This window comes from Cnephaeus nilssonii, assembly GCF_951640355.1.
Source record: "Cnephaeus nilssonii genome assembly, chromosome: 14".
Taxonomy (NCBI): domain Eukaryota; kingdom Metazoa; phylum Chordata; class Mammalia; order Chiroptera; family Vespertilionidae; genus Cnephaeus; species Cnephaeus nilssonii.
The window spans coordinates 1,583,814-1,596,117 of NC_137085.1; the positions used below are offsets into that span (position 1 = coordinate 1,583,814).

The following is a 12,304-nucleotide window of genomic DNA, read 5'->3' on the forward strand; positions in this document are numbered from 1 at the left end:
CACCTGCCCCCGGAAGCCCCCGCGCGGAAAGGCCTTGGGCAAAGGCTCCAGGGACGCTGCTCAAGAGACACAAACAACCCGGAAAAGCCCGACGCTGTCTGCTCAGCAACCTCCCATGTAATTCCTCCTCCGGGCTGTGGGCCGGGGGGGGGGGGGGGGGGGGTGGGCGGCTGTGGGGCAGGGTGCAGGGGGTTTATGAAGCCGGGAGGCAGGGGTGGCTGTGGGGGCGGGGGCGGGGCGCAGGGGCGGGAGCGCCTTCCAGGGGGCGGGGTGAGGCTCTGGCGGGCTAGGCGGGCCGCAGCTTCATCTCGGCCACCTTGTAGCTGTAGTTGTGGCCCCGCCCCGACTTCCAGTTGATGCCGTCGGCGTGGCTCTCGTGGGGGCCCCCGAGGTAGCGCCCGTTCAGGTTGGACACGTGGCAGTTGTGGTACCACCAGCCGCCCCGGTACCTCTGGGCGCAGCTCCCGGAGTTCTGGTCGTGGTCCCGGTCCTTGGTGGAGAAGGAGGCGTTGTTGTGGGGCGTCAGGGAGTCGCCTGCTCAGAGGGAACACGGGGCGGGGAGGGGGGCTGTCGGTGCTGAAGAGAAAGCGCTGCATCGGGGTCCCCCCAGGTCCTGCTCCCGCCTCTCCTCAGGGCCCTGCACCTCGGAGACCAGCGGCCCAGCCCCAGGGCCCCGGAGCCCACACAGGCCTGGGGGCCCCTGACCCGGGGCCCAGAATCTCCCCGGGGACTCACCTCCCTCTGCTGCGCTCCCACATTTCCTCCCGGCCCCCAGACCCCGGGGCCCTCCGTTCTTTCCCCGGGGTGCCCTCCCTGCTGCCTGTGCTGACCCCCCAGCCTGTACCTGTCCCCCAGCCTGTACCTTCCCCCCCACCTGTACCTGTCCCCCCACCTGTACCTGTCCCCCCCACCTGTACCTGTCCCCCCGCCTGTACCTGTCCCCCTGCCTGTACCTGTCCCCCCCGCCTCTACCTGTCCCCCCCCGCCTTTACCTGTCCCCCCCTCCTGTACCTGTCCCCCCAGCCTGTACCTATCCCCCCCAGCCTGTACCTGTCCCCCCGCCTGTACCTGTCCCCCCCGCCTGTACCTGTCCCCTCCCGCCTATACCTGTCCCCCCAGCCTGTACCTGTCCCCCCCGCCTGTACCTGTCCCCCCCGCCTGTACCTGTCCCCCCCAGCCTGTACCTGTCCCCCCGCCTGTACCTGTCCCCCCCGCCTGTACCTGTCCCCTCCCGCCTGTACCTGTCCCCCCGCCTGTACCTGTCCCCCCCTCCTGTACCTGTCCCCCCAGCCTGTACCTGTCCCCCCTGCCTGTACCTGTCCCCCCCGCCTGTACCTGTCCCCCCTGCCTGTACCTGTCCCCTCCCGCCTGTACCTGTCCCCCCGCCTGTACCTGTCCCCCCCTCCTGTACCTGTCCCCCCAGCCTGTACCTGTCCCCCCTGCCTGTACCTGTCCCCCCCGCCTGTACCTGTCCCCCCTGCCTGTACCTGTCCCCTCCCGCCTGTACCTGTCCCCCCGCCTGTACCTGTCCCCCAGCCTGTACCTGTCCCCCCAGCCTGTACCTGTCCCCCCGCCTGTACCTGTCCCCCAGCCTGTACCTGTCCCCCCCGCCTGTACCTGTCCCCCCAGCCTGTACCTATCCCCCCCACCTGTACCTGTCCCCCCTGCCTGTACCTGTCCCCCCCGCCTGTACCTGTCGCCCCAGCCTGTACCTGTCCCCCCCGCCTGTACCTGTCGCCCCAGCCTGTACCTGTCCCCCCTGCCTGTACCTGTCCCCCCCGCCTGTACCTGCCCCCCCAGCCTATACCTGTACCTGTCCCCCCGCCTGTACCTGTCCCCCCCACCTGTACCTGTGCATACAGCCTGTACCTGCCCCCCCACCGCCTGTACCTGTCCCCCCCCGCCTGTACCTGTCCCCCGCCGCCTGTACCTGTCCCCCCCGCCTGTACCTGTCCCCCCCGCCTGTACCTGTCCCCCCACCTGTAACTGTCCCCCCTGCCTGTACCTGTCCTCCCAGCCTGTACCTGTCCCCCCCCGCCTGTACCTGTCCCCCCAGCCTGTACCTGTCCCCCCCGCCTGTACCTGTCCCCCCCGCCTGTACCTGTCCTCCCCGCCTGTAACTGTCCCCCCTGCCTGTACCTGTCCTCCCAGCCTGTACCTGTCCCCCCCGCCTGTACCTGTCCTCCCAGCCTGTACCTGTCCCCCCCGCCTGTACCTGTCCCCCCCGCCTGTACCTGTCCCCCCAGCCTGTACCTGTCCCCCCCGCCTGTACCTGTCCCCCCAAGCCTGGGCCTGTCCGCTGGGCTTCATCCTCCATCCCCGGTCCCCCTGGTCCCTCAGAGCAGGCACAGCGCCGCCCTAGTCTGGGCCCGGCCTCCTCTCCAGCCTGGGTACACAGCTCACTGTGGCTCCTGCCCCCTCAGGCCCACACACTACCCCAGCCTCAGCCTTACCCCCTCCTTAGAGATGGAGAGGCCGGGCTCAGAGAGGGAGGCCGGAGCCCAGGCCCCCAGGGACACAGAGCCAGGACACCTCGCATATGCTCCCCACTGCTCACCCCCCACTGCCCACCGCACTGCCCACCCCCACTGCCCATCCCCACCGCGTGGCCGACATTCACCGGCGCTGCCCCCGGCGAAGGCGCCCAGGACCAGCTTGTACTTCTCGGCCTCGCTCCCCAGCCTGAATGCCTGGTACTTGGCAGAGTGGCGGGTGCCCTGGAAGTCCACCAGGTCCACACGGAGCTCGCTGGTGCCTGCGGAGGGCGGGGCTCAGGGCGGGGCTCAGTGCGGGCAGCGGGGCCCTGAGCTTCCAGATCGTGGCATCCCAGGACGTGCCCTCGCGGTCCCGCAGGAAGTCCCCGGGCGCTGTGGGGGGCAAGCGCTTCCCACGGTCCCTAGCCAAACCCCAGCGCTCCCTCCAGCCCCAGAGAGGAGGGGGCCCCTTGGCGATCCCGGGGGAGTGGGGTGGAGTCACCGCAGCCTCGCGGGAAGCAGCCATCTCCCGTGTGTTCAGGGACGGGACACGGTGGGCGGCGAGGGCAGGGCTGGGCGCTGGGCCGGACCCCGACGAGGGCCCCCGTGTACCCCGTTGGCCTCTAAGGTGCCAGTGGCCGTGACCGGAGGAGGTCTGCCCCCGCCCCCCCACTTCCTCTGGCCCTGACGCCCTGCTCCCCCCACTTCCTCTGGCCCTGACGCCCGCTCCCCCCGCTGGGACCTTCCTGTTCTCAGAGGCGACACGGGTGGAGGCGGCAGAGAGGCCTCCTGTCCGTGTGGCCCAGGCCCAGGGCGGGACAGGTGGGTTTCGGGCCCCCACCCCGCGGCCGGCCCGGGCCTACCCTGGGCGGTCAGGGCGTGGATGTGGTCGTTGCCCAGCCAGAACTCGCCCAGCTGGCTGCCGAAGCCCTGCTTGTAGGCGGCCCAGTCCCGGTAGAAGTCCACGGAGCCGTCCACCCTGCGCTGGAACACCTGTGGGGGAGGGAGACGGGCCCGCTGCCGCCCAGCTCGGCCCGGCCCGCAGCCAGACCCCGGGCGGGCAGACAGGCGCCCACGTGGGACCAAGGAGGACGTGGCACCTCAGAGAGGGGAGGCCACAGGCCGGAGCTCACACCTGGAGGGACGGGGTGCCCTCGGGGCCGGGCCCCACAGCCTGGGCTCTCCCACTCCCGTCGGGTCCTCTCCGTCCCTGGGAGAGGGGCAGCCCAGACACCGGGGTGGACAGTGTGACAAGGGCCCCGGAGCACGGGTCCTCCCCGGGGGAACCTGGTCTGTGAGGCCCGGGGCCCGGCGGCCGCCCCCGAGGACCGCACAGCCGTCCCGACGCCGTCACTCACGGTCCAGCCCCCGCCGTCCGTGTCCATGTCGCACAGCACGGTCAGCGGCCGGCAGTCGGGCAGGTAGATGGTGTGCCAGCCGCTCAGCGCGTGCCCCCTGGTGCGCATCTCCATGCAGCTCCGAGGTCCTGGGAAGGGAACCGGCACGTAGAGGCCCCAGGACCCGAGGGAGGGCCGGGACCGTGGGGTCTGCGTGGGCAGGAGGAGGCCCAGGGCTGGACAGAGACCCCACCAGGGCCACCCAGCTGTGACCGACAGGCCCCGTGTGCCGTACCGCCCCCCCCACCAGGGCGCCCCCATGTTGGTCCCCGGGCACCAGGCCTTTGGGGTTCTAATATTTTGGGGGCATGAGACTAGGACTGTCATTCAGGTCCCTAAGGCAGGAGAGGAGGCAGGGCTGACTGCTGCCCCATGTGATTGGCTAGCGGTGAGGCAGGGAGGGCGGGGCTGACTGCTATCTCATGTGATTGGCCAGCGGTGAGGCAGGGAGGGCGGGGCTGACTGCTGTCCCATGTGATTGGCCAGCAGTAAGGCAGGGAAGGCGGGGCCTCTGGGCCTGCAGGCTGATGGGCTGCATTGGGGGACCCCAGGCCAATGCTCCCTGCAGGGTGGGCCGGGCATGCCTGTGACCTCAGGCCAAACTGGGGCATCAGATTCGGGGTTCGTTGCCCACCTGTGTCACATCGCTCAGGTTCCCATGGCTCTCCTGGGGGGAGAGGCAAACACACGTGAGAGGCGGGACAGCCGAGCCCTGGTCCCTTAGCACCAGGAGGAGATAGAGGCCCTTTCTAGATCCTTCCATAGGAGGCTGGTCCCCCAGCAAGGCCCCAGCCTGCTCCCTGAGGAGGCCCCTGGCTGTGCTCCCAGGAGGCGGAGTCTGAGCCTCAGCTGTCTCCTGGGCCCCAGGGCAGCCTCGGGGACACGAGGAGAGCGGGCTGCTCGGTGGGGAGGGCAGCGAAGGGGCGTGTACCCATTGGACCACAGTGGGGGTGAGCCCGGGTGGGGAGGGTGACTGTCTCGGGACAAGAGAGGAGTTACCAGGGTTTGCACATCCTGGGCTCCTTTCTCTGACTTCCTGGACATTGTGCAAGGGAATATGGAGCAAAGGTTTCCTATGTCATCGATTCTGTACCACACGTGGGACATGTAAATGTATGATGGTCACACGCCCATTTACAGCATGTGTGATGTGTAGTTTAGGACACATCCTAATATGTAAAAAGCCAGGGGCCATCACGACCGATACAACCGGACAGATTACTGAACACAGACTGCGTGCAGGGACCAGGCCAGCAGGGGGGCAATTGGGGACAACTAGACTGGCGGGGAGGGGGGGCAGTTGGGAGCAACCAGGCAGGCAGAAGGGGCAGTTAGGGGTGACCAGGCTGGCTGTGGGGGCAGTTGGAGGCGACCAGGTTAGCAGGGGGGGCAATTAGGGGCGACCAGGCCAGCAGGGGGGGGGCAGTTAGGGGTGATCAGGTTGGCAGACACAGGCAGTTTGGGGTGTTCAGGCAGGCAAGCAGGTGAGCAGTTAGGAGCCAGTGGTCCCGGATTGTGAGAGGGATGTCCGACTGCCGGTTTAGCCTAAACCGGCAGTCGGACATCCCCTGAGGGTTCCCAGATTGGAGAGGGTGCAGGCTGGTCTGAGGGGACCTGTGCACAAATTTTGTGCACCGGGCCTCTAGTATTCTATATTTGCTCATTGTCTGTGACCACAGCTTGGGCTCACAGCCTCTGGCCGACTTTGCATTTTTAAACATTGCCCACTTCCTTGAGCCCCAGGCAGAGAGTCCCAGGAGGACAGGGCAGGCCTGCTCAGGGGTCCGAGGCCGGGACGGGAGAGAGGGGCTGCACAGACTCGGAGAGGAGTGTGGTCCCCATCCCGCCCTCCACACCCACCCTGTAGAGCGAAGGGCCTGGTCTCCACCCAGGCCCCTGCTCCACACCCTGGGAACCCCCTGGTGTTCAGGGTCTGGGAAGTCACCCCTGGGGAGGGCAGGAGGGTCTCACCTTTCTCTCCACGTGCACCCTTCTCCCCTGGGTCTCCTGCAGAGAGAGGAGGGTCAGCACAGGCTTGAGGGTGAGGACACGGCTCATGCCAGACCCCGTCAGCAGGAGGACTCACCTGTCCCCACCCGTCCTGGGGCTGAGAGAGCCCAGGGCAGGGATAGGTGACGGGGCAAGGGAGCCGGGGTCTCGTTTCTATGCTGGGTCAGTGCTGGGCTGGGTTTGGGATCCGCCCTGGGCACTCTGGGTGCTCTGGACACAGACCCAGGCCCTGGGTGAGGGAGCACCCTGTTTGGGGCAGAGTTAGGGTTAGCGTTAGGGATAGGGATAGGGATAAGGTTAGGGATAGGGTTATGGTTAGGGATAAGGTTAGGGTTAGGGTTCGGGATAAGTTTAGGGTTAGTGTAAGGGATATGGATAAGGTTAGTGATAAGGATAGGGTTAGGGTTATGGACAAGGATAGGGTTAGGGTTCGGGATAAGGATAGTGTTAGGGTTAGGGATAAGGATAGGGTTAGGTTTAGGTTTAGGGTTAGGGTTAGGGATAAGGATAGGGTTAGGGTTAGGGATAAGGATAGAGTTAGGGTTAGGGTTAGGGATAAGTACAGGGTTAGGGTTAGGGTTAGGGATAAGGATAAGGTTAGGGTTAAGGTTATGGTTACGGATAAGGATAGGGTTAGAGTTAGGGATAAGGATAGGGTTTGGGTTAGGGTTAGGGTTTGGGTTAGGGTTAGGGATAAGGATAGGTTTAGGGTTAGGGATATGGATAGGGTTAGGGTTATGGATAAGGATAGGGTTAGGGTTAGGTTTAGGGTTAAGTTTATGGATAAGGATAGGGTTAGGGTTAGGGTTAGGGTTATGGATAAGGATAGGGATAAGTATAGGGTTAGGGTTGGGGTTGGGGTGGGTTTAGGGATAGAGTTAGGGTTAGGGTTAGGGATATGGTTAGGGTTAGAGTTAGGGTTAGGGTTAGGGTTTGGGATAAGAAAAGGGTTATGTATAAGGTTATGGTTATGGTTATGGTTATGGTTAGGGTTAGGGTTAGGGTTAGGGTTAGGGTTAGGGTTAGTGTTAGCTTTAGGGTTAGGGAGAAGGGTACGATTAGGGTTAGGTTTAGGGTTAAGGTTAGGGTTATGGTTAGGGTTGGTTTAGGGTTAGGGATAAGACTAAGTTTAGGGTTAGGGGTTAGGGTTAGGGTTAGGGTTAGGGTTTGGTATAACATAGGATTATGGTTACCATTAGATATGGTTAGGAATTGTCCCATGTGGCACCCAGGAAGTGTCCCTCCTCTCTCTCTACCCCACGGGGTCCTGCCCAGGGCTCTCCATGCTCCTTGGTGAGTTACCTTTGGGCCCGGGGGGTCCCGCCTTCCCAGGGACTCCGGGTGGGCCTTGTTCTCCTGCAAATTCAAACATGTCAGTGAGCAAAACTCCCGGACCCGGGCCCGTAGCGCCCCCAGGTAGGACCCTCGGGAGCCAGAGGGAGGGGACCAGAACCCCAGCCCTCCTAGGGCCCTTCCGTCCAGTCAGAGGCCACAACCTGCCACCAGGAGCCTTCCCCGGAGACCCGGCCCGAGCCCAGCTCTGCCCTCATCCGGGGAACCTGGGGGTTTGCATGGGCTGTGGCTGCCGGGCCCGCGGTGGTCGCCCTGGAGTCAGGCCACCCGGCTCAGCTGGGACCAGGGAGGGCAGGGAGGCCAGTCCAGCCGGGTCCTCCGTAGCAGGTGCGTCATCACCAAGAGCCGTGCTGGCCACCCACACAGGCCCCGGTGGCTCCGTGGGTGACCCGAGACCGGCTCCCTCCCACGGGGGCCCACACCCCAGTGACCAAGCCCCAGTCCCCTCCTGAGACCTGCTGGGGGCCCTGCCCGCCGGGTCTCCCTGGGCAGGAACGGGGTCCAGCCCCCTCACCCGGGCACTCACCTCTCCTGCCGTCCGCGCCTGCCTCCCCCTTGGGCCCCGCGGCCCCGGGTAGCCCCGGGCAGCCCCGCAGGATGGCGAGCTTGTCGGCCTCCAGCCCCAGCACCTTCACTTCTGCAGAGAAGACCGGAGCCCGTCAGTGCGGACCTGGCTGAGGGCCCCGCGGAGCCGGCGCCGCTGCCTCCCCGCCCCCCGAGGGACCTGCCACCGTGGGGACCCCAGCCTGGCAGAGGGCTGTGCCTGGCCTGCCTCAGCTGGGGCCCAGCCTGGAGGGGAGGTGGTCCTGCCTCCGCTGAGCCTGTGGTGGTCCCCCCCAGGCGATGGGCCGGCCTCGGGGTCCACCTGCCCTGGGGAACCCCGCTGCTCAGGCTGTGTGTCCTGGGGAGTCACTCAGCCCTCTGGGCTCTGTGCCCCGGCTGCAGAGGAGAGCAGAAGGAGGCTTTGGGGGGTCAGAATGGCTGATGCAAATGCGTGTGACTTAGAGAGAGCTCCCCACGGCGGGCGCTTCCAGGGAATGCCAGCAAGAAGCATCTGTGAGGGGGGGACTCGGGGCAGTGCCGCGTCGTCACCCCCATTCCTCGGGCATGTGGCCTGAGAACTCCCGGGCTGGAGGGTGCGGAGGGCGGGGGGTCCCTGTGACCCAAGGACTCACAGCAGCCCCCGCAGACCTGGAGCCGGAGATGCACCTGCCTCTGAGGGCTCCCGCGTGTCCCTCCCACGATAAAGGGCCTGTAGGGAGGGCGTGGGGACGGAACCCGCCGCCCTCCGGGCCCCGTTGGGGTCCCATGTCTGCCGGTCCGTCCTCTGCAGGCCCCCCTGGTCGGAGCCAACGGGGACCTCACTTCTGCTCATTAATGCGGGGCCGGGGTTGGGGACGATCAGAAGAGGCCCTGGTGGAGCTCGGCGGGTTAGAGCGCCCTCGGTCGCTGAGACAGTGGGCGCGGTCCCCAGTCAGGGCGCGTCCGGGAACCAGTGCGTGAGTGACGGGAACACAAATCCAGGTCTCCTTCCCTCCCCTCCCCTTTCTCTCAAATGAATAAATTTTTAAAAATCCTTTTGTTTTAAAAGAAAGAAAATCAGACACCACGTGGGAAGACAATGAACTGAGCCGTGTCATTCCCACGAGTGTCCCCCTTCCGACTCCCCGGCCTTTCTCCCGGCACACGTGACCTGCTCCCTCCCCCTGCACAGGCCAGGCACACGCTGACATGCTCTGTCCCTCCCCCTGCACACGCTGACATGCTCTCTCCCTCCCCCTGCACAGGCCAGGCACACTGACATGCTCTCTCCCTCCCCCTGCACAGGCCAGGCACGCTGACATGCTCTCTCCCTCCCCCTGCACAGGCCAGGCACACGCTGACATGCTCTGTCCCTCCCCCTGCACAGGCCAGGCACACGCTGACATGCTCTCTCCCTCCCCCTGCACAGGCCAGGCACACTGACATGCTCTCTCCCTCCCCCTGCACAGGCCAGGCACGCTGACATGCTCTCTCCCTCCCCCTGCACAGGCCAGGCACACTGACATGCTCTCTCCCTCCCTCTGCACAGGCCAGGCACGCTGACATGCTCTGTCCCTCCCCCTGCACACGCTGACATGCTCTCTCCCTCCCCCTGCACAGGCCAGGCACACTGACATGCTCTCCCTCCCCCTGCACAGGCCAGGCACACTGACATGCTCTGTCCCTCCCCCTGCACAGGCCAGGCACACTGACATGCTCTGTCCCTCCCCCTGCACAGGCCAGGCACACTGACATGCTCTGTCCCTCCCCCTGCACAGGCCAGGCACACGCTGACATGCTCTCTCCCTCCCCCTGCACAGGCCAGGCACACGCTGACATGCTCTCTCCCTCCCCCTGCACAGGCCAGGCACACTGACATGCTCTGTCCCTCCCCCTGCACAGGCCAGGCACACGCTGACATGCTCTGTCCCTCCCCCTGCACAGGCCAGGCACACGCTGACATGCTCTCTCCCTCCCCCTGCACAGGCCAGGCACACGCTGACATGCTCTGTCCCTCCCCCTGCACAGGCCAGGCACACTGACATGCTCTGTCCCTCCCCCTGCACAGGCCAGGCACACGCTGACATGCTCTGTCCCTCCCCCTGCACAGGCCAGGCACACGCTGACATGCTCTCTCCCTCCCCCTGCACAGGCCAGGCACACGCTGACATGCTCTGTCCCTCCCCCTGCACAGGCCAGGCACACTGACATGCTCTGTCCCTCCCCCTGCACAGGCCAGGCACACGCTGACATGCTCTCTCCCTCCCCCTGCACAGGCCAGGCACACACTGACATGCTCTCTCCCTCCCCCTGCACAGGCCAGGCACACTGACATGCTCTCTCCCTCCCCCTGCACAGGCCAGGCACACTGACATGCTCTGTCCCTCCCCCTGCACAGGCCAGGCACACGCTGACATGCTCTCTCCCTCCCCCTGCACAGGCCAGGCACACTGACATGCTCTGTCCCTCCCCCTGCACAGGCCAGGTACACGCTGACATGCTCTGTCCCTCCCCCTGCACAGGCCAGGCACACGCTGACATGCTCTCTCCCTCCCCCTGCACAGGCCAGGCACACGCTGACATGCTCTGTCCCTCCCCCTGCACAGGCCAGGCACACTGACATGCTCTGTCCCTCCCCCTGCACAGGCCAGGCACACGCTGACATGCTCTGTCCCTCCCCCTGCACAGGCCAGGCACACGCTGACATGCTCTCTCCCTCCCCCTGCACAGGCCAGGCACACGCTGACATGCTCTGTCCCTCCCCCTGCACAGGCCAGGCACACTGACATGCTCTGTCCCTCCCCCTGCACAGGCCAGGCACACGCTGACATGCTCTCTCCCTCCCCCTGCACAGGCCAGGCACACACTGACATGCTCTCTCCCTCCCCCTGCACAGGCCAGGCACACTGACATGCTCTCTCCCTCCCCCTGCACAGGCCAGGCACACTGACATGCTCTGTCCCTCCCCCTGCACAGGCCAGGCACACTGACATGCTCTCCCTCCCCCTGCACAGGCCAGGCACACTGACATGCTCTCCCAGGCACCGCAGGCCGCCGGGGGCCCTGGGGGTGCACCTGGTCCCCAGTCCCAGGCCCGCCCACAGCCAGAGCCTCCTGAGGGGTGCAGACCTTTGAGAGCTCCTGGGCCAGGGCAGGAGGCGGGGCCATGGGGACCGTGGGACCCCTGCCCTCCCGCTCCGCCACCTCTGGGACCCCGTGGGGCCCGCCTGCCCGCCCTGAGGCTCAAGGTCCCCCTGCAGGTCCCCAGCACTGGGAGCGACCTCGCACTGACCCGGCTGGGGAGGGGGCGCTCTCCACGCCTCCCCTCCTCACACCACCTGTGGGGGGGACCGCGCCGGCCCCTCGTGGGAGGACCCCGAGGCAGGTGCCCCGCAGACGGTGGTTAAGCCTCAGTCTGAAGAAGAATGTTCTGGAAGGACCCGGGGGGGGGGGGGGGGGGAGGCTGGCACGCAGGCAGTGGTCGGTGCAGAGGCTCGGCTCCCGGCCCTCCCTCAGGCCTGCCCGCCGGCGCCTGGCTCACCGGGACAGCTGTCGGCCGTGGCGGCGGCGGTGCCCAGGAGGGCGAGGGCCAGGACCAGGGGCCCCATGGCAGCGGCTGCTGGGCGGGCGGCATCCCGGTGCCCTGTGAAGGCGCTCCCCCTTTTATCTGCGGGAGCCCCGCCTCGGCGGGCAGCTTCCTCCCCAGCTCCAGAGGACATCCCCCTCACCCCGCCCCTCAGCGCCCTGCCCCCCACCCCCCCCGCAGTGCCCGGTCTCCCCTCACCCCGCCCCTCAGCGCCCTGCCCCCCCCCCCGCAGTTCCCGTCTCCCCTCACCCCGCCCCTCAGCGCCCTGCCCCCCCGCAGTGCCCGTCTCCCCTCACCCCTGCCCCCCCGCAGTTCCCGTCTCCCCTCACCCCGCCTCTCACCCCTGCCCCCCCGCAGTTCCCGTCTCCCCTCACCCCGCCCCTCAGCGCCCTGCCCCCCCCCGCAGTGCCCGTCTCCCCTCACCCCCGCCCCTCAGCGCCCTGCCCCCCCCGCAGTGCCCGTCTCCCCTCACCCCCGCCCCTCAGCGCCCTGCCCCCCCCGCAGTGCCCGTCTCCCCTCACCCCCGCCCCTCAGCGCCCTGCCCCCCCCCGCAGTGCCCGTCTCCCCTCACCCCCGCCCCTCAGCGCCCTGCCCCCCCCGCAGTGCCCGTCTCCCCTCACCCCTGCCCCCCGCAGTTCCCGGCTCCCCTCACCCTGCCCCTCAGTGCCCTGCCCCCCCCCGCAGTTCCCGGCTCCCCTCACCCTGCCCCTCAGTGCCCTGCCCCCCCCCCCCCCCGCAGTTCCCGGTCTCCCCTACACCCCACGTGTGAGCGCTTATTGCCATCCTGCCGGCGGCGTGGAGAGCAGCAGGTCACCCACAGACAGCTGCTGTGCCCCCCCTAAGCCAGCTGCTTGTGTTGGGGAGAAGGGCAGAGGGGGCACAGGGAAGTAGCCAAAGGGCAGGCCAAATGGTGGCTCACCGGCCACGGGGGCTGGAGACTTGCCCCCGAGGGTGGCAAGGGC

At 66.9% G+C, this 12,304-nt stretch overlaps 1 protein-coding gene across 1 annotated transcript; it reads right to left on the reverse strand.

Moving 5' to 3' along the window:
• Positions 1-286: 286 nt before the first annotated feature.
• LOC307110451 (ficolin-2-like) lies at positions 287-11,390 on the reverse strand (the record flags this gene model as incomplete). The annotated part of the gene is given in 10 exon segments (XM_079789576.1): positions 287-534; positions 2,621-2,755; positions 3,338-3,467; positions 3,833-3,960; positions 4,506-4,538; positions 5,843-5,878; positions 7,184-7,237; positions 7,761-7,871; positions 11,298-11,378; positions 11,381-11,390. Coding segments are annotated over 10 exon segments (966 nt in total).
• Between the last annotated feature and the right edge of the window lie 914 nt (positions 11,391-12,304).